Raw genomic sequence first — 19,525 nt, forward strand, 5'->3', positions numbered from 1 at the left:
AAAAAACAGGCATGGATTAGAATAGATATGTTTTAAGAATTGAGGGGAAAGGGAGATGTGGTCAATAGTTTGGCACATCTCTCAAAGACCAAACCGATCCTTGTAATTTTGAAAGTTGGGTGTGGAAAGAACAGGACAATACCAGAGGGAAATCATTTAAGCTAATGGTCACTCAGTTCACTTATTTTCTAGAGGGCAAAAAATGTCGATAGACAACTGATTTGTCCTCTGACAGCACCTTTTTATTTAAAATAAACATAGCAGCTTTAAGTACATAACAATTTCATAAATCAATACTTTTAAGACCTTACTGTTCATTTTTCCAAGAGCCACCCTCCCTAGCAGCATTCAGGATTACTTGGAAAGTACCCCTTATTTGGTTGGAGTTCTTGGCAAAGTCCACCAGTTTAAAAAGGTCAATATTAAAAACAAAGTTATAGAGATAGTTTTAACATCCAGAATTAAGTGACACTGCAACTACATGAATGCAATTAAAATTCTACAGCCATCTTCTGCATTCACAGGTAGGTCACAAGTCCACTTGGAACCCAACTTTTGTTCATTGCATTGTCATATTACTAAATTCAGACTTAGAGATGAGAAATTCATCTAGCATCAGATCTAGTTTCAGGATTGCAGATGCTGTTCGCAAGGACCCACACCAGAGTTGTGTTTCTTACTGCTTTGTGGTGGGGTTAAAATTCCAGATGGTACAGGTGAACTTCTGCTCTGTTCTGTTAGCAGTGCTTGCATAGAGTGAGCTTTATCCTGAAAAAAGGTGGAGGGACAGGGGGAAAGAAAAATGAAAGTTGATTGCTACCTAATGTTCCTCGTTTGAGGAAGACCTTTTCAATTTGTAAATTTGTTACACAAGCAGGAGGAAATGTCGACCAGCAAAATGGCTTCCAACTCTTCAGTGCCCTCTATACAGTAGTACTAATTTTTCACAGCTTATAACTAACTTGCATTTATATAGTTATCTTTCATTAATATTCCAAAGCACTTTACAATCAATTAAGCAAGCATAGTCATTATAATGTAGGAAGAGGCCAATTTGTACACAGCAAGTTCTTAAACAGCAATACAATGGCCAGATAAACTTAAAATGGTGCCAATTGATAAATGTGGGCTAGGACATGAGAATTACTCTATCTGGTGGCTGTAGGATCACATGGCACTGTGGAGGGCAGGTTTAATGTCTCACTTACCATCTGACAGTGCAGCACTCCCAGTACTACACCAAGATGTCAGTCTGGAGTGGAACTTGAATCCACTACCTTGAACCAGACATGAAAGTGCCACCACTGAGCCAAGGTTAAGGCCAGGAGTCTGAGATGAACTCACTCTCTTCCTTCCCCCCCAGAGAACCAATCTGAGAAGGAGACAGAAATCTCATGTAGTAGTGGGGTGGGGTGGTGGAGGAGAAAGAGAAACCCAGTTACTGCTCTCCCATCCCTTAGGGACTTTTTTTCTCTCCTCCCCCCCCAAAATGTTCTGCCCACCATGACCGGAATATACCCTTCGCTTGATGCATGCTAGAAAAAGAGATTTAAAAAAGGATGCAACTAATAGTGCTATCTACTAAAGGCAGTGGGTTAGTGGTTTCAGTTTTACAGGATTGTAAAAAATTAAATTAAAAAAAATCACAAACAGGTGTTACAGAAAAAACAACTGAGGCTACCAAGCTTACAGTGGTTCTACTTTATATAGTACAACCATCTATAATCCTGTATCTATATAAAATAAACCTTACCAGTAATGACAAACTGTTGGAGTGTGTCTGTATATTGTGCACATCCTCTGGACAGACACCTTTCAAATTCTTGAGTTTTATATTTCCCACTTCTCTCAAGGCCACAGCAAATGGAACCATCCATTTCACACATCCTTCTATTTCACTCCATTCAAATCCTAAGCATTAAACAAGTTTTGTTATCTGCAATACTTACTATAGAGTATTAAATTTGCATGTGTTTTAAGCATTACCCTACCTGTGACTTTGTGAACTAATTCACAAGAGGAAAAGTGATACAAAGCAGAAGCTGCTGTAACTCCATATGTGAACTCCAAACACTTGAGATCTAAGATACAGAGATCCAACAGCTGTAGATAGAAGAGTTTGGTTATTACAAAGTTATCTTATAATTCAGCTTAAAGCCAAATAATTGGTACCCATCTTTATAGAAACCTAACTTATAGCCTGTGGAACAATGTAACCCAATCATGGGCTGTGCTTAAGTTTTGAGGTTTATGGAGGGGAGTGGGGTTGGTTTGGGCTGAAAGTTGGCAAAGGCTCAGGAAACTATCCCAATATTAACTAGGATAGTTTGTGTGAAAAGAATTGAGGGAGCAGAATTCTTGAAGTGCATTCAGGAGAACTGTTTTGGTCAGTATGTAGCAAGTCCAACAAGAGGGTGCAGTTTTGGACTTGGTTTTAGGAAATGAAGTGGCAGGGAGAGCATTTTGGTGGTAGAGATAATCAGTTTGTCCTTTTCCATAATTGTTAAAACTAAGAGAACAAGAGTCAGAGTCCTCAGTTGGGGCAAGACCAATTTTACTAAGCTGAGGAGTGATTTAGCAAAAAACAGCTACTGGAAGGTAAATAGTGTCAGCAATGGGAGGCATTCAAAAAATAAAGGTTCAGGGTAAATGTGTTCCCACAAAGAGAAAACGGTGGGACAGTTGAATCTAGAGCCTCCAGGGCAAAATAAGGCAGAAAATAATTTCCTAAAATCAAGTCCAAAATTGCACTCTCGATGGACTTGCTACATACTGACCAAGAGTTTTCCTGAATGCACTTCAAGAATTCTGCTCCCTCAATTCTTTTCACACAAACTATCCTAGTTAATATTGGGGTAGTTTCCTGAGCCTTTGCCAACTTTCAGCCCAATGAACCCCACTCTCCTCCATAAACCTCTTGAAACTTAAGCACAGCACACAGTTGGGTAGCATTGTACCTGTTAGAAAAAGAGCAAGGGACAGACTAAATAATTACAGGTCAGTCAGTCCAACCAGAGTAGTGGGCAAATTATTGGAATCAATTCTGAGATTGAAGATAAACTTATCAAAGGCATAGAAAAGTTATGGCACAGAAAAAGAGCCCATCCTATCTGCACCAGCTGAAAAAACTAGCTGCCTATTCTAATTCCACCTTCCAGCATCTGTGCTGTAACCTGCAAGGCTACAGACCTACAGGTGCAGGTCCAGGTACCTTTTATATGAACTGGGGGTTACTGCCTCCACCACTGCTCTGGACAGCAAATTCCAGACACACCACCCTCTGGATGAAAAGAAGTTTTTCTTTATGTCCCCTCTAATCCTTCTACCAATTACCTTAAAATCAGTGCCACTGGTAATTGACTTCTGCTAGAGGAAACCAGTCCTTCCAGTCTGTCTAGGCCCCTCAATTTTGTACACTTCAATTAAGTCACCCCTCAGCTTCCTCTGTTCTAACAGAAACAACCCTAACCTATCCAATCTACTTATAGCTGCAATTTCTCAGTCCTGGCAACATTCTTGTAAATCTCCTCTGTACTCTTTAGAGGAATTATGTCCTTCCTGTAATGCGGTGACCAGAATTGTTCTCAATACTCCAGCTGTGGCCTAACCAGCATTTTTATACAGTTCCAACATTACATCCCTGCTTTTGCATTCTATACCTCGGCCAAAAAAATAAGCATTCCATAGGCCTTCACTTTACCTACCGGTCCTGCCACTTTCAGGGATCTGTCAACATGCACTCCAAGGTCACACTTCCTCTACCCTTCAATATCCTCCTATTTGTGTATTCCCTTGCTTTTTGCCCTCCCCACATGCATTACCTCAGACTTGTCTGGATTGAATTCCATTTGCCACTTTTCCACCCACTCAACCAAACTATTGATATTCAAAGCTAGCAAATAGAAGGACATAGATCAATCAAGGATAGTCAGCATGATTGAGAAGATAGCATCTAAGTTGATTTTTTTTTGAAATAGCAACGAGGATTGATTAGTGCAGTTGATGTAGTCTACATGGATTTTAGCAAGGCTTTTGACAAGATACCACATGGCAAACCGGTTAAAATAAAAGCCCATGGGATCCAGGGAAGTGTAGTAAGCAGGATACAAAATTGACTCAGTGGCATGAAAAAAGGTAATTATTGACTGGAAGGCTGTTGCCAGTGGCATTCCGCAGAGTTTGGTACTAGGTTCCCTGCTTTGTGGTATATATTAATGATTTGGACAAAGGTAGGGGGCATAATCAAGAAGTTTGCAGATGACACAAGTTGGCCATGTGGTTGATAGCAAGGAGGGACCCTGTAGACTGCAGGAAGTTATAAAATAGACTGGTCAGGTGGGCAGAAGAGTGGCAAATGGAATTCAATCCAGAGAAGTGTGAAGTGATGCATTTAGGCTGGTCAAACAAGGCAAAAGGAATACACAATTAATGGAGAGAATACAGAGTTGTAGAGGAAGTTAGGGTCCTTGGAGTGAATGTCCACAGATTCCTGAATGTAGTAGGACAGGTAGATAAAGTGAAGGTATATGGAATCCTTTGTTAGATGAGGTATAGAATACAAGAGCAACAAGGTTTTGCTGGAATTGTATAAATTATTTAGGCCACAACTGGAGTACTGTGCACCGTTCTGGTCACCTCATTACAGAACAGGATGTAAGTGCACTAGAGAGGCTACAGAGGAGATTTAAAAAGGATGTTGCCAGAACTGGAAAAATGCAGCTATGAGGAAAGATTGGATCGGCTGGGGTTATTCTCCTTGGAACGGGGAAGACTGAGGGGAGATCTGATTGAAATGTACAAAATAGTGAGGGGCCTGGATAGAGTGGTTGGGAAGGGCCTATTTACCTTAGAGAGGTTAGTGACTAGGGGGGCATAGATTTAAAGTGATTTGTGGAAAGATTGGAGGGGAGATGAGGAAAGGAAATGTTTTTTCACCCATAAGGTGGTGGGGGTCTGGAACACACTGCCTGTAAAAAAAAGATAGTAGAGGTAGAAACCCTCAACTATTTAAAAAAAAAGTGTCTGAATATGCACTTCAAGTGCTGTAACTGGAAGGGCTGGAAAGTGAAATTATGCTAGGTGGCTTTTTTTGGCTGGCACAGATACAATGGGCCAAAGTGGCCTCTTTCTGTGCCATAAACTATGACTTTGAAAAAAATAAAATGGCGGCAGAGTTGTGTAGGCATTGAGCCCAGCATTTCATTCTGGGGAGATGCACACTCCTAGAATTGAACCAAAACATTAGGCATTAGGGCTTTGAATCATTTTCTGTTCTTCCAATACCAGTGCACATCTCACCATTCCTTGACGAGCCTTTTCCACTGTTGGTTTGCAACAATATAGTAGAGGCTTTTCATTTCTCCTGAATTTGAAACTATTTATGCTGCCCCATTTACAACCAGTGTACACAAGTTGGGAATTTGGTGCAAGAGGTAGGAGGTGTGCTGCCTTCAGTACTTTGGTGGTTCATGCAAGCTTGAGGCAGCAATTATTTAAAAGTTTTGTCCAGTGTTTTAGTGCAAGTTAGTGTAGATAAAAGTAAATACAGATAAGAGGTATGGCAGATCAAGTTGTGCCAGGACTGCAATATGAGCATTCGTGGACAGCAAGACTGTCTGAACAAGTCTTCAGTAGATGTTGGTCCTGAATTTCTCTGGCTCACAGCCATTGAGTTGGAGATGTTCTGACAGACAAGGAAGTGGAAGTAGTCTAGAACAAACAGACTTTGATCACACCTTAGATTCAGGTTCAGAACAGGAATGGTATGACTGCAGAGTGGGGGGTGGAGGCAAGGAAAAAGGAAGCATGTATGAGAATTTACAGAAACTGATCGTATGCCAATAGGCTTGCTGCCTGTAAAGGATAAGGATACAGACTGTTGGAAGGTCTGTCAAAGACAACTACAATGCAGACTATGGCAGTTGTCCTAGGGTGGTGGAGGAAAAGGGAAGAGGATGAAGAGCATACTGCTAGTTGTAGGGGGTTCAATAATGAGGGGAGGGGAGGTGGTGTACAGATAGCATCCTTTGTAAATAGGATCAAGAGTCGCACATGGTATGTTGTCTACCTGGTACCAAGGAGAGAGACATCTCAAACCAGCTTGAAAGGCTATTGGGGAAGGGAAGGATCCTGTTAATGCAGGGGCTAACATAGGGAAGAGCTGGCAGGAGATTTTTATTCATTTTATGGGATGTGGGTGTCACTGGTAAGGCCAGCATTTGTTGCCCATCCTTAATTGCCCTTGAAGGTGGTGAGCTGCCTTTTTGAAGTGCTGCAGTCCATCTGGTGTAGGTACACCCATAGTGTTAGGAATAGCATTCCAGGACTTTGATCCAACGACAGTGATTATATTTCCAAATCAGAATGGAGTGTGGCTTGGACGGGAGCTTGCAGATGATGATCCCACTGTCTGCTGCCCTTGATGGAAAAGGTCATTGGTTTGGAAGGTCAAGTAAAAAAAGGAGGTCTCATGAGTTGCTGCAGTGCACTTTGTATATGGCACACACTGCTGCCACTGTCAATGGTGGAGGGAGTGAAATGTTTAAAAGGTGACGGTGGATGGGATGCTGATCAAGCTGGTTGCTTTGTCTGGGATGGTGTTGAGCTTCTTGAATGCAAGTGGAAAGTATCCCATCACACTCTTGACTTGTGCATGACGGCCAGGCATTGATGAGTCAGGACATGGGTTCTTGCAGAATTCTCAGTCTCTGACCTGCTCTGTTGCACTTGTGGCTGCTTCAGTTGAGTTTCTGGTCAATGGTAACCGTCGGGATGTTGATAGTGGGGGATTTAGTGATGGTAATGCTGTTGAATGTCATGGGGAGATGGTTAGATTCTCTCTTGTGGAAGATAGAGATTGCCTGGCACTCATGGTGCCAATACCACTTACCAGACCAAGCCCTGTAGAGAGTACCAAGAACTAGGAGTGTAATTCAAGAACAGGACCCCAAGGTCCCTCACCTTGGCATCAGGTAGGCAACATGTGCGACTCTTGATCGTACTTACAGAAGGATGCTATCTGTCCCCCTCATTATTGAACCCCCTACAACTACCAGCTTATGCTCCTCATTCTCCTCCCTTCTCTTCCTCCACTACCCTAGGACAAATGCCATAGCATTCTGGTTTCCTTCTGACAGACCTACAAACAGCCTGTATCCTTTACAGGCAGCAAGCACATTGTACCAGTTGGCAAAGGATCAGTTTCTGTAGATTCTTGTAAAAGCATGCATGTACACTTTTTTCATTCCTCCACCCCCAAGCCCCTCTTTGGTTTATTACCCAAGCCACATGAAAATTATTATAGGAATAATCAGATTAGGGAGGCAAAGATGTGGCTGAAGTGGTGTGGAAAAAAAGGGAGTGTTGCATTCCATGGGGCACTGGTACCAGTAATGGGATTGGTATTCTAGAAGAGAGATCATGGTAAATTTGCAGGGGCGGGCGAAAGAGAAAAACATAAAGGCAGCATATCAGGTGGAAAAAGGTAGTATAAGTAACAGCTCTCAAATTTAAATATTGAAATGGGTCAAATTGTGCTTTAAGCACGATAGGTGGAAAAAAAAAAAAAGAGGGAAAAACTAGATGCTAAAAGTTAAACCAGGAAACGAAGAAGTGGACTAAAGCATTACAGCAGGAGAGGTTAGGGTGTGGCCCAAATAAGCATTTTATACAAATGAGTATAACAAAAAAGAAAAAAAATTAATTGAATTGCAGGTGCAAATTCAACCCGGAGGGCAACAATATGGCTGCAAGACAGTTAGGACTGGGAACTAGATACATTAGCATAGATCTACAGGAAAAAGGTTGATGAGGAGGAGTAGCCTTTATGATTAAGACTGAAATCACTTCAATGAAGAGACAAGTGATAAGCAGGCAGTGCAGGTAGAATTAAGAAATAAAAAAAAAAAAGATTTAAGACTAATAGTTGTGTATTGGCCCCAGAAGCAGCTGTGAAGGGACAGAATGTGTAAATGCAAAAATTAGACAAACATGCAGAGTGGATTTAATGGGAGAAATTTTAACTTTTAGATTAGGGTATGCTTAGAATGTCAAACAGGTGGCTAATTTCTAGTGTCCAGGATAGTTTTCTGCAGCAATAAGTCCTCTAGCCAACAAGGAGGTATGGCTTAGATTTAGTAATGAGCCTTAAACTGTGTGAACATTTTAGTGATAAATTTGAAAAGGGAGGAGAAGTGTGAAACAGCTACTTAAATTCTAGATTTAGGCAAGGCAGACAGAGAATGTTCACAGTAAACAAGACAAATTTGTTAATAGGTGAAGAGAAAAGATCAGTGGGAGGCGTTCTAAGAATTTAAAATGTGATACAGAACCAGTTTATACCCCCAAAAGGGACAAGAGCTCCATTCGCTAAAAAAAAAGTTGAGTAAAGTCATGAGAAAAGTCTTTAAAAAAAGATGCAAATGGGAGAAACAGAACAGCAAAAGGATAAAACACTAAACTACAAAAAGGGAGTATGAAAGGAAACTTGCAAGGGATATCAAAATCAACGATGTTTACAATTAGCAAAAAACGTGAGGAGCACTGTAGGCCCCTTGAAATACTGATAAGTGATAGTAAAAAAAGGGAGCAGAGGAAGAAGTCAGCATGCTGGATATCAAGGAAAAGAACTGAATCAGGGACTCTCCAAAATTTAATGTAAACAAAGTAACTAATGGCACTAAAGTATGACAGACCCCCAGGATTAGACAGTTTCCATCCAGTCTTTTAAAAACGGTGGAGAGAACATTGCAGGTACCTTAACTATAATCTTCTGAAGTTCAATTTAAGAACCATTCTTTAAATTGGAAAAACTAGGCATGTCACTCTTATCTAAAAAAAAGGTAGGCAACAGAGGGAAACCAGGGAATTGCAGACCAGTTAGCTTGACATCTGTTAGGAAATTACCAGAGTTTATAATTAAGGATGGAGTGAATGACTACCTTAAATTCAGCTGATCAGAGTGCACAAGCATGGATTTGTAGAGAGTAGATCATGACTGATGGCCAGATTGAACTTTAAGGGGTGACTAAAAAAGTAGTGGACAGATCATGTTTATTATATAGACTTCCAGAAGACATTTGATAAAGTTCCTAAGAGACTGTTAGCTAATATTGAAGATTGTGGAATTGAAGGCAAATTGTTGATTTGGTGAGGAAATTAGCAGAGTGGCAGGAGAGCAGGGATAATGGGCAGGGACTCGGACAGGATGTGACTAATGGTGGCCCGCAAAGATCTGTTTGGGGCCTCAACTATTCACCATATTTTAGAGTTATATGATGGGTATAGAAAGCTACATATCCAAATTTGCCAATGACTTGAAAATAGGCAGCAGTGTAGATGAAAGTATAAAATTGAGATATTGATGGTGAATGGACAAAACTGAAATGGGAGGTCATCTACTTCGTACCTAAAAAAAAAAGGGAATTTTATAAATGGTGAAAAATTAAATATTGGAGGTTCAAAGACCTGGGGAGGGGTGGGGTGAATACAGACACAAATAATGAAAAAAAGCTAATGTAATGCTGGCCTTTTATCTAGAGGACTAGAACAAAAGTAGATAAAGTTATGTTACAACTATACAAAGCCTGGGCACCACAAACTTAAGGTATATTGTCCTTGGAGGGAATGCAGCATAGATTTACCAGGACTCCAAGGGTTGTTACAAGGAGCGAGACAGATTATACAAACTAGGGTTATATTCCATGAATCTAGAAGGTTATTGGCTGGTTAGATCAAAATTAGAAATATAAAAAAGGGGAACTGAGTTTCTCTCCAACCCGATTTCCACAGTTTGGGGAGGTCCAGTACTAGGGGACATAGTCTAAAGGTGACATTTAGAAACCTTTCTACACAGAACTCTTCTGCAAATGGTGCTGGATCAGTTGTTAATTTGTAACATTGATAGATTTGTTATCCAAAAAGGTATTAAAGGGATATGAGGCAAAAAGGCAGGTATATGGATTTAGGTTTCAGATCAGCCATGATTTCATTGAATGGCAAACTGTTTCATGGGGCTAAATGGCCTACTCCTGTCCCCATGTTTAAGAGTAAGGATCAAAATTTCTTGTAGTTACATGCCACATCACAAGCCCATGAGAAATACTGAAATCTCAGACTTGTTAGGCAAGACAAGGAAGCAAAATGAAAAACACTTTAAATGTAAAGTATCATTGCAGCACTACAACAGTAGCCAAAAAAGTGCAATAAAATGTCTGAAATTATTTACCTCCATTATTTGAACAAACATTTCTTGAGGATACTGTGGTATTAATACTTCATACATTTCCTTCAAATACGCAACTTGCATGTAGATGTTAAGCCAAGACACAATAGTTATTGGGCACAAACTCCACTTCAGAGCCTAGAACAATTTGAATACAACAGATTAATTATCTGCTACACAACAGAGTCCCATTAATCTTATTGGGACTAAAATATTTTGCAGACCTTCAATCAGTTGAGGTCACTTGAGATCTGCTTTCCATTCAAGACAATTGAATAGAAAGTCTCATTCTGGTTTCTCGACTGATCCTATACATTAATTCAACCAAAGAATTAAAAATATGCAGAACTTTGACATTTCCAATCATGAAATACCTTCAGAACAACAAGTTCCATGTTGAGGATTTCTTCTTCCGTGCAAGCTCCATCAGTAACATAGGCAAACTGGTGCAGCTTTGGTGGGTAGATTTCCTGCAGAAAACCATAATTAAGTGCACTAACCATATAGGAAACAGAAAATTTAAGTCTCGTATATAACTGTTACCTTACCTCTAGCTTTGCAGCAATAAATAAAGCTGAAATACCAATAAGCTGTAATCGAGTCTTCACGACATTTTGCTGTGTTGCCATAAACCTATCGAAGAAGTCTTGGGCTAAATAAAGTGTTTCTCTGTGTAGCTTGTAGACTTCGCAAACCTTCAGTGGTAGGAAAAATTTTAAAACAGGTTGGAAAACTTTCAATTTGGCTGTTTCCGATTAAATAACCTTTTAACTTTTTTTGAAATTTATAGAATCACTTCGAACTAAACCAGAATTGATATTTTCAAAGCCATGATAATACAGTGTTTGATAGGTCTACACTCCACACAAACCTACTGTTACTTCATATTTGAAGAAAAAGTTTGAGCAAGATAATCTACCATTTCAATACAACTGGAAGATACTGGATCTTGAGCACTGATGTGGATGTTGGATGAATCCAAAGTACTGCATTAGCATTAATAAGCATTGCAGCACTAGACAGTAAAGAGCTTTCACCAATTATGTAAATCCACATGCAGCACATCAGGCCAGAGTAATATGAAGTGGGTGGGGAGTGAAGAGAAAATATTGCACTGTTCACTGCCTGCAGCTGTGTCAGGACGTCCTAAGAGTACTTTTGAAGTACAGTCACTATTGCAATGTAGGGAAAAGTCAGCCAGTTGAGACCTTTCTGTACACAGCAATGCGATTAGTGATGTTGGTTGAGGTATATAAATATTGGTCATAACGCCTTTGGTCTTTGAACAGTGCCATGGGATCTTATTCCCATCCAAGATGGCAGCTTAATGTACTGCATTCAAGTGTCAGCCCAGATCATGTGCTTATGTCTCAAGTGGGCTTCAACCCACAACTGACTGAGGCAAGAATGTGATAATTGAAAAAAGAAAGTAATTAAGAACGACCCAGCCTCCTCCTGCTATTATAGTCCAATGGTCATTCTTGAATTCTTTACTTGCACATATCTATCACTGGGTTAAAATCCTAACTAGCAATCACCACAAGGACTGCAGCAGTTCAGGCTGATGGTCCAGCAACATTCAGGTCAACTAGAATGAGAGTGATTTTTGCAATATTACATTAACAAAAAGTTAAAACATTGATTTTAGATCATTTGAATTGGCAGTCTCAGGGGAAGATGCATTTCAAATACTGGTTTGATAAAAAAAAAAGCAAAAGTTGAACATGTAAAATGAGTATTTAGTGAAGTCCTTACCTCCATTAACCAGTCCAGAAGAATAGTCCTCATCTTTGGTTGCAAAAGTGGATGTTTTTGCAAAACATCTTTGTCTCTTAAGTAAGTCTGTTCCTTCTTCAGAAGAATATTCCATACTTCTTCTCGATTTGCCCAGCTATTAGTATTTAAGAAAAAAAAACATACTATGATTGACCTATGTAAAGCTCACTTTTCTTGCATTATGGGTAATGGCTGCTCACACTCCACACTTGATATACATCCAAGATACTAAAAAAATGTATACTGCGGGGGAATACACTTACCAGAATACTGGTAATGGTGAAGCTCTAGTTGGAGTGACTAAGCCATTTTTGAACCTGTACTGCACATAACTAGTAGAGTTTGATGTAACCACATCTGGATTTGAGAGAGATGTTGAATTGAGTCTGTAAGGACTTATACAGTTGGTCATGGTATTCCAGCAAGCCTGCAATCAATTTTGCAAACATATTAGAAGGATAACTAGGACAAAGATTGAATTCAGCTTAAATGATAGCAAAATCAAGACCCAGCCCAGTTCTAAAGTCCCAATTGAATCAGCCAATTTTTGTTTTTTAGTGGTATCCCCAATAAAGAGAAGGTTCTTGATTTGTGTCAGGTTTAACTCTGGCCTAATCAAAACTAGACATAGTATGAGATACATTCAACACCTCAATTACATACTCATTTCCTCATTAGGATGTTGCAGTTATCACACAATCCAAATAGTGGCACTTAAAAGATAGATACAGGTGTACAAGGAAATTTTACAAATACAGTAAATCCACAAGTTTCTAGATCAGCTCCAGCAATAGGACTGGAACTGATGTAGCAGTTCTACTGCCAGCCTTTAAGTAAGTCTTAGTGACATTCAGTTGTGTCCAAAGCCTTAGAGAACAGAAAAGTCTCAAGACAGACTCCCTGAATGCTGGGAAAATCAACAGAAGCATAACTTGATCTATGTGACTATATTCAAAATCAGAGTTGGTTGTGATGTTCCTACAATCAAATAACATTCAGTACTCAATGTTTGGCATCACAAGAATTGGCATTTGAGCGAGCTACTCGTACTATGGCAGTCAAAGGTTTTTAAAAAAAATATTTGTTTTTGGGATGAGAATGTCACTGGCAAGGCTAGCATTTATTGCCCATCCCCAATTTCCCTTGAAGGTGATGGTGGGCTGCCTTCTTGAACCACTGCAGTCCATGTGGTATAAGTACATTTACAGTGCTGATGCAGCATGTTCCAGGATTTTGATCCAGTGACAGTAAAAGGAATGGTGATATAGTTCCAAATTAGGCTAGTGAATGTTTCCCATGAGTCTCCTGCCCTTGTCCTTCTAGGTAGGAGAGGTTGCAGCTGTCAAAGGAAGCTTGGCGAGTTACTGTAGTGTATCTTGTCGATGGTACACCTTGCTGCCACTGGTGGTGGAGGGAGCGAATGTTTAGGTCTTTGAGATTAACATCCTGTGCCCCTATCCCAATGCTGACACTTTTTTTTTTAAAAAGATTGCACAGGTTCATACAAGAATGGCTATTTAAAGGATGGCCAGTAATGTTGTAACTAATGCCTTCAGTTAGAAGGCAAATTTGGGAAGGGGATCAAGGTGAAGAAAAACTATACAGCAAGAATTCCTCCAAGTTATTATATGTGAATTAGATACATGAAATAAAGATGGTTACTGTGCAAAGGACCCATGGAAACCCAAGATTGCTCAGATGATTAACTTTTCTGGTCACTTTAAATGTGCTAGTCACATATGGCCTTTTAGGTTTTACCCACTTGTTCCACTGGCAATGCCATTTTAGACTGCTAGGTTTGCTAGTTTGTAAAAGACTCTTCACTGCTACCCTGTTAATAAACTCCAAATTCATCTACAGTTTACTTTTTTTTTTGGAGGGAACAGAAGTATTTTTCTCAATTTAATTACACAGGAACAGTGGTTGGTGGATTCTAGTATAGTTTATATTGGGCCCATAAACGCAATGATGTGTAACCAATTAACCCACTGACAAAAACGTTCCATAGGATAAAGACTTACATTTATGCAGGAAGTATAGCAGTAGAGTCCAGTTGATAAAATGTTGAAACTGATCACAATCAGCTCAAAGTTGGCACAAGAAATTGTTCTATATATGTACATAGTAAAAAAAAAAAAGTTATGCTTAAATAAAATTGCAGACCGGGTATGCAATTACCTGACTTTCATATGGTTTCGCTGCCTGTACTTCTGTAATTTCATCCAAGTCTTGCAAACACTGCGATCAAAAAAGATTGATTACCAAATTTAGGGATTTAGGAAACGTGTTAATGCACACTGTGTTAATGTACAATGTGTTAATGTGCGGTTAAACTCACAATGGCAACGTCTGCTTTTCTCTTTCTGGAACGCAACACAACCCCTTTGGTTTCTTCGGTCTTTGTTGACTGGTCTATTTCACTAAAAAGAAATAAAAGTTAAGAAGAATACACATATGCTCATAATGGCGAAATACCTAATACAGATTAGGCCTCTGGAGATGCCCACCATGAATTATAACTAGCAACACGTACTGTTTTAATTCAAGTTAAAATGTACCTTTTTCTGGGCATCTTCGGCGTTGGTTGTGTGGGTTAAAGGTCTCCTGTAATTTAGAAGGGACAGGGCTGGAGTAAGTTACTGTCGCTTCTCAAGATTGCTGCTGCTATTACTTACAGGAGCTGCCCTCAGGTCTGAGCGACAGGCTGCTGGGCGCGGGATGGGGGTGGCTGCTCCGGCCCAGTCACATTACTGGCTGCCGGTAAGAGGTGGAGATGGAGACAGCTCCAGCCTCTGCTCCAGGAGGTCGCGGACACTGCTCTCGGCGCGCAGCCGAAGATGGCCGAAGCCGGGACCCGCGCTGCCGCCCTCAGACCCCGCCCGATCTTCAGCTGGGAGTGTTGGCAGGACCAACCCGTGGCGGCGGAATTAGCAGCCGGTGCTCAGCACCGAGGCCTGGTGTTGCCGTCCCACTCCGGCTAGTCCTAGTGCTGAGCTACTCTGTCCGGTTTCTGCCGGTGGTGTTGCTGCCCCATAACCCGCTGCTCTGACTCTAACTCCCGCTCTTACCTGGTGCCACTATAGAAAGCCGGGCAGCTGCGCCTCATTGCGCTTGCGCTGTTCCCTTTAAATCGCTGGCGGGAGTGGAGCGCGCGTTCTCCGCCGGGGGAAATGGTCACCAGGCTCCGCCTCCCCGCGCGCCAGGCCCCGCCCCTTCCCGCGCGGGCTGGTGATCCGTCAGCAGCTTGGCGCGCGATGTGGGCGGAGGCGATGACGGAAGTGATAGCAGCGTGCGGCCGTTCCCCGAATGTAAACAAATTCGGCCCCGGGCGCAGCTAAACCCATACTTCGGCCCAGGGTATTTCCAGCGTCATCGGGGTGAGGGATCGATTGAACTCGCGCTAAGGTCTCGGTCGCCATGAGGCTGCAGCAGCTGTGGGGACGCGTTCGCTGTGCTGTGCTGGGCATGGTGCATCTGCGGCCGTTGCCAGGTGAGCCCAAGCCCGAGAAGCCACCGGCTGGTAATGCTCAATCACAGTCTCACTCTCTGTCTTCTCTCTTTCAGGGGCTCCTCTCCACCGGCTGTCGGTGTCTCAGATAGCCGAGAAGGCCTGTCAGGAAGCGGATGTGTACATCAATGCTGGCGTCGTAGGTATCTCTACATTTTAACCATGCGACACACTTTTTATTTCCAAAATATACTTTATTCATAAAAATCTGTAAAAGAAAATACATTACCAGTTTCAAACAGCACCGTCAAAAAATACAAACAGTGCAAAGATGATCAGTTTGCGTCAATACAATAATGAGTTAACTCACAACCCTTCCATTTCATTTGTCATGCCATATACATTTTTACATTTTACAACAAACAAAAATTTTCCCGATACAGTTTGAGGGGTTTTCCATGGATCCAGCCCCTCCATCCAGCTTGGTGGGGGGACCTTACACAGAGGTCTTTCCCCATTGAGCCTTTGCTGCGGCTGCCCCAAGCTTTAGTGCGTCCCTCAGCACGTAGTCCTGGACCTTGGAATGTGCCAGTCTGCAACTTTCGGTCGTGGACAACTGTTTGCGCTGGAAGACCAGCAAGTTTCAGGCAGACCAAAGGGCGAATTGATAGTCCTCCAGCAGCAGTTGATGTTTATCTCTGTGTGCGTCCCTGGGAACATCCCGTAGAGCATAGACTCCTGTGTTAGAAAGCTGCTTGGGATGAACCTCGACAAAACCACTGCATCTCTTTCCACACCTGCTTTGCACAGACACATTCCAGAAGGAGGTGGGCAACCGTCTCTTCCCCACCACAGCCACCGCAAGGGCATTGTGCGGAGGGGGTGAGACTTCGGGCGTGCAGGAAGGATCTGACGGGGAGGGCTCTTCTCACCACCAGCCAAGCTACATCTTGGTGCTTGTTTGAAAGTTCTGGTGATGAGGCATTCCGCCTAATGACTTTGGCGGTCTGCTCGGGGAACCATCCGACAGGATCCACCGTCTCCTTTAACCATGCGACACAATCCTCGAACAGCTGGCTTCAGCAATTCGATGTCTGTTATCTATTTTATTTTTTCACTGCAATATGCTGACCTGAAAACACGTTCAAGTAAAGGTGGAAAGGATCCTTCCCACAATAGATTGTAAAATTGTTAAAAACTCTCTTGTTGCAAACGCATCACGTTCTTTGCTTGCCACCCATCTACTGAAATTTTCTTCATTCACTAATACAGCCTATGGTTAGAATTATTAAGTGACCGAATGTATTAATTCAGAGATTAGGAAGCTTGTAGTAAAAGCAAATTTATTTTAATCGGAGACTTCGATTTTCATGTACATTAATCAGGAAGGACAGAGTAGCTGAAGTTGAAAGACAAAAGAAAAGCTGTAAAAAGGGAATATACAAAGAAACTTTTGAAGGATAGCAAGATTAGCATGTTGGCCCAGAATATGCGGTTGTAAGGATGGCGAAACTTACCTTTTGTACATGCCGCGGTTAAATGTGGAAATCCAGAAGTTGCTGTCTGTGATTCCTCGCTCCTCCACATTATGCACTGTTGAAGTCCTCACAGATGGAAATCAATTAGAAATCACTGAATTTGCATGAACATCCACTTTTTATGCTACTATTCTTGCTGTAGAAGCCCTTGAAACAGTTACTCCATGCTGAATGATGTGTAGCTGAGTTTTTAACAATGTACTAAGTCATAATTACTGCTGAACAACCTCACTGACCCTGAAAACTAATTTTATGTTGTTGGAATGTCAAATCATTCCATAATAATTACACAGATTTTAATTTTTTTAAAGTTTGTGTATATTTCTGTACCTACCTTAATCCCATGTGTATATCCTAATCTTTATTTCAATTTCTATAAAATACATTAAAAGGTCTGACAGTACTTAGGCAATGGATAGTCTTTAAAGAAATATTACATACTCTACAGCAACTATACATTACTTCAAGGCACAAAAACCCTAAAAGTAAAGGCAGTCAACTGTGGATAACAAAGGAAGTTAAGGATTGTATAAGATTAAAAGAAAAGGCCTATAAAGTTGCCAGAAATAGTAGTAAACCTGAGGATTGGGAGGATTTTTAGAATACAGCAAAGGAGAACCAAGAAACAGCAAGCAAGCAATTAAGAAGGCTACTGGTATGTTAGCATTTATCACAAGAGGATTTGAGTACAGGAGTAGTGAAGTCTTGCTTCAATTGTATAGAAACATAGAAAAATAGGAGCAGGAGTAGGCTATTCGGCCCTTTGAACCTGCTTCGCCATTCATTATGATCATGGTTGATCATCCAACTCAGTAGCCTGTTCCCGCTTTCGCCCCATACCCTTTGATCCCTTTAGACCCAAGAGCTATATCTAACTCCTTCTTGAAAACATACAATGTTTCGGCCTCAGCTGCTTTCTGTGGTAGCGAACCTCGGTGAGACTGCACTTGGAGTACCGTGTGCACTTTTGGTCCCCTTGCCAGAGGAAGGATATTATTGCTATAGAGGGAATGCAACAAAGGTTCACCAGACTTTTTCCCGGGATGGCGGGACTGTCCTATGAAGAGAAATTGGGGAAACTGGGCCTATATTCTCTTGAGTTTTGAAGAATGAGAGGTGATCTCATTGAAACCTACAAAATACTTAAAGGGATAGACAGGGTAGATTAGATGCAGGTAAGATGTTTCCCCTGGTTGGGGAGTCACGAACCAGGGGACACAATTTCAAAATAAAGGGGAAGCCACTTAGGACAGAAATGAGGAGAAATTTCTTTACTTATAGGGTTGTGAATCTTTGGAATTCTCTACCCCAGAGGGCTGTGGAAGCTCAGTCATTGAGTATGTTTAAAGCAGAGATTGACAAATTTCTAAATACAAATGACATAAGGGGATATGGGGATAGTGTGGGAGAAATGCATTGAAGTGGATGATCAGCCATGATCGTATTGTATGGCGGGGCAGGCTCAATGTGCTGAATGGCCTACTCCTGCTCCTATGTTCCGATAAAAAGTGAATGATAAAACCTGCTTGTGACGTCCTGGTTTGCTGTCTGAGAATTCTTCAATTTGATTGGCTGCTTAGCATGCTGGATGCCACAGATCCCCAATAGCTGACGCTGGAAATAAATCAATGTCGGTAAAGGTGAAAACAACACCATAGAGCTTGCTAGATCTTTGTGGGCAGTTTTCTTCGAGGTCAGCAGCGAGTGCCGTCACCTTGCTGCTTACTGTAAATTCTGGCCCAAAAAGTTTTTACAATTAAGTTAGAAGAAAAAGAGTAGTCATGGGTAACCTGAGCCCTTTAACATGGATGCTTGTAATATGCAAATGAAAATGAGGAAATGGCAGACTTGTTGATTAATTCCTTTATGTCAGTCTTCACAGTGGAGGAAGAGGTAAATTCATAATAAATTAAGGGGTGGAATTCACTAAGTTAAAATAAGCCTGAAGACAGTATTAGAAAAAATAATGACATTAAAGACTGCCAAATCCACAAAACATGATGGATCCCCAGGACATGATGGTTTCCATCCCAGGGTTTTAAAGGAAGTAGGTGAAGAAATTGCAAATGCTTTGACCATAGTCTTCCAAAGCTCTCTCACATAGTCTTCCAAAGTATTTACAGCACAGAAACAGCCATTCAGCCCAACAGGCCAGTGTTTATGCTGCACTTCAGTCTCCTCCCACACATCTTTATCTAACCCCATCAACATATCCCTCTATTCCTTTCTCCCTCATGTTTATTTACTGTAAATGTTTATCTACCGTCTCAACTATTCCTTGTAGTATCCACATAACAACTCTGGGTAAAAAATTTTCTTCTTGATTTCCCCCTTAGCCTTTAATTCTGGTCTGCCCCACAAGTGGAAATATTTTCTGTATGGCTACCCTATCAAGTCCTTTCATAATTTTTAAGGCCTCTTATCAGGTCACCCATCAATCTTGGAGATTCAGGAATTGTCCCATTAGATTTAGAAATTGCAAATGTAACTCCACTATCTATGTGAGACACTGAAATCAGAAAATTATAGGCCTGTTGGTCT

General features: G+C 41.2%; 2 protein-coding genes across 3 annotated transcripts in view; one reads left to right on the forward strand and one right to left on the reverse strand.

The window, feature by feature from the left end:
• Nucleotides 1-229: 229 nt before the first annotated feature.
• On the reverse strand, nucleotides 230-15,142 carry ccne1 (cyclin E1). 2 transcript variants are annotated; one of them, XM_068049348.1, is made up of 12 exons: nucleotides 15,067-15,142; nucleotides 14,557-14,602; nucleotides 14,337-14,418; nucleotides 14,177-14,236; nucleotides 12,262-12,425; nucleotides 11,978-12,113; nucleotides 10,771-10,917; nucleotides 10,597-10,692; nucleotides 10,226-10,360; nucleotides 1,992-2,103; nucleotides 1,754-1,911; nucleotides 230-768 (listed from the first exon to the last, which is right to left on the reverse strand). In XM_068049348.1, exons 2-12 carry the CDS (start codon nucleotides 14,568-14,570, stop codon nucleotides 628-630), a joined length of 1,245 nt encoding a protein of 414 aa, XP_067905449.1. In that variant the 5' UTR covers nucleotides 14,571-14,602; nucleotides 15,067-15,142; the 3' UTR covers nucleotides 230-627. The 2 variants fall into 2 exon arrangements, with proteins under 2 accessions (XP_067905449.1, XP_067905450.1); XM_068049349.1 differs by lacking the exons at nucleotides 10,597-10,692; nucleotides 15,067-15,142 and having other exon boundaries at nucleotides 14,557-14,971.
• A 53-nt stretch (nucleotides 15,143-15,195) lies between these two features.
• Nucleotides 15,196-19,525, forward strand: part of zgc:162297 (uncharacterized protein LOC555865 homolog) — a 34,613-nt gene continuing 30,283 nt past the window's right edge. Inside the window, exons 1-2 of the mRNA XM_068049350.1 lie at nucleotides 15,196-15,488; nucleotides 15,563-15,645. Of these exons, the coding sequence (XP_067905451.1) occupies nucleotides 15,416-15,488; nucleotides 15,563-15,645 (156 nt within the window). The 5' untranslated portion in view covers nucleotides 15,196-15,415. The remainder of the gene's footprint in view (nucleotides 15,489-15,562; nucleotides 15,646-19,525) is intronic.

The sequence above is a fragment of the Heterodontus francisci genome, chromosome 17 (assembly GCF_036365525.1).
Source record: "Heterodontus francisci isolate sHetFra1 chromosome 17, sHetFra1.hap1, whole genome shotgun sequence".
Lineage (NCBI taxonomy): Eukaryota > Metazoa > Chordata > Chondrichthyes > Heterodontiformes > Heterodontidae > Heterodontus > Heterodontus francisci.

Excerpts from the sequence above, each read along its gene's own strand:
- ccne1 (XM_068049348.1), bottom strand. Across the intron at positions 1,912-1,991 it reads ATTAGTTCACAAAGTCACAG|GATTTGAATGGAGTGAAATA; the intron begins GTAGGGTAATGC and ends TTTAATGCTTAG. Across the intron at positions 769-1,753 it reads CCAACAGTTTGTCATTACTG|GATAAAGCTCACTCTATGCA; the intron begins GTAAGGTTTATT and ends ACCTTTTTTCAG.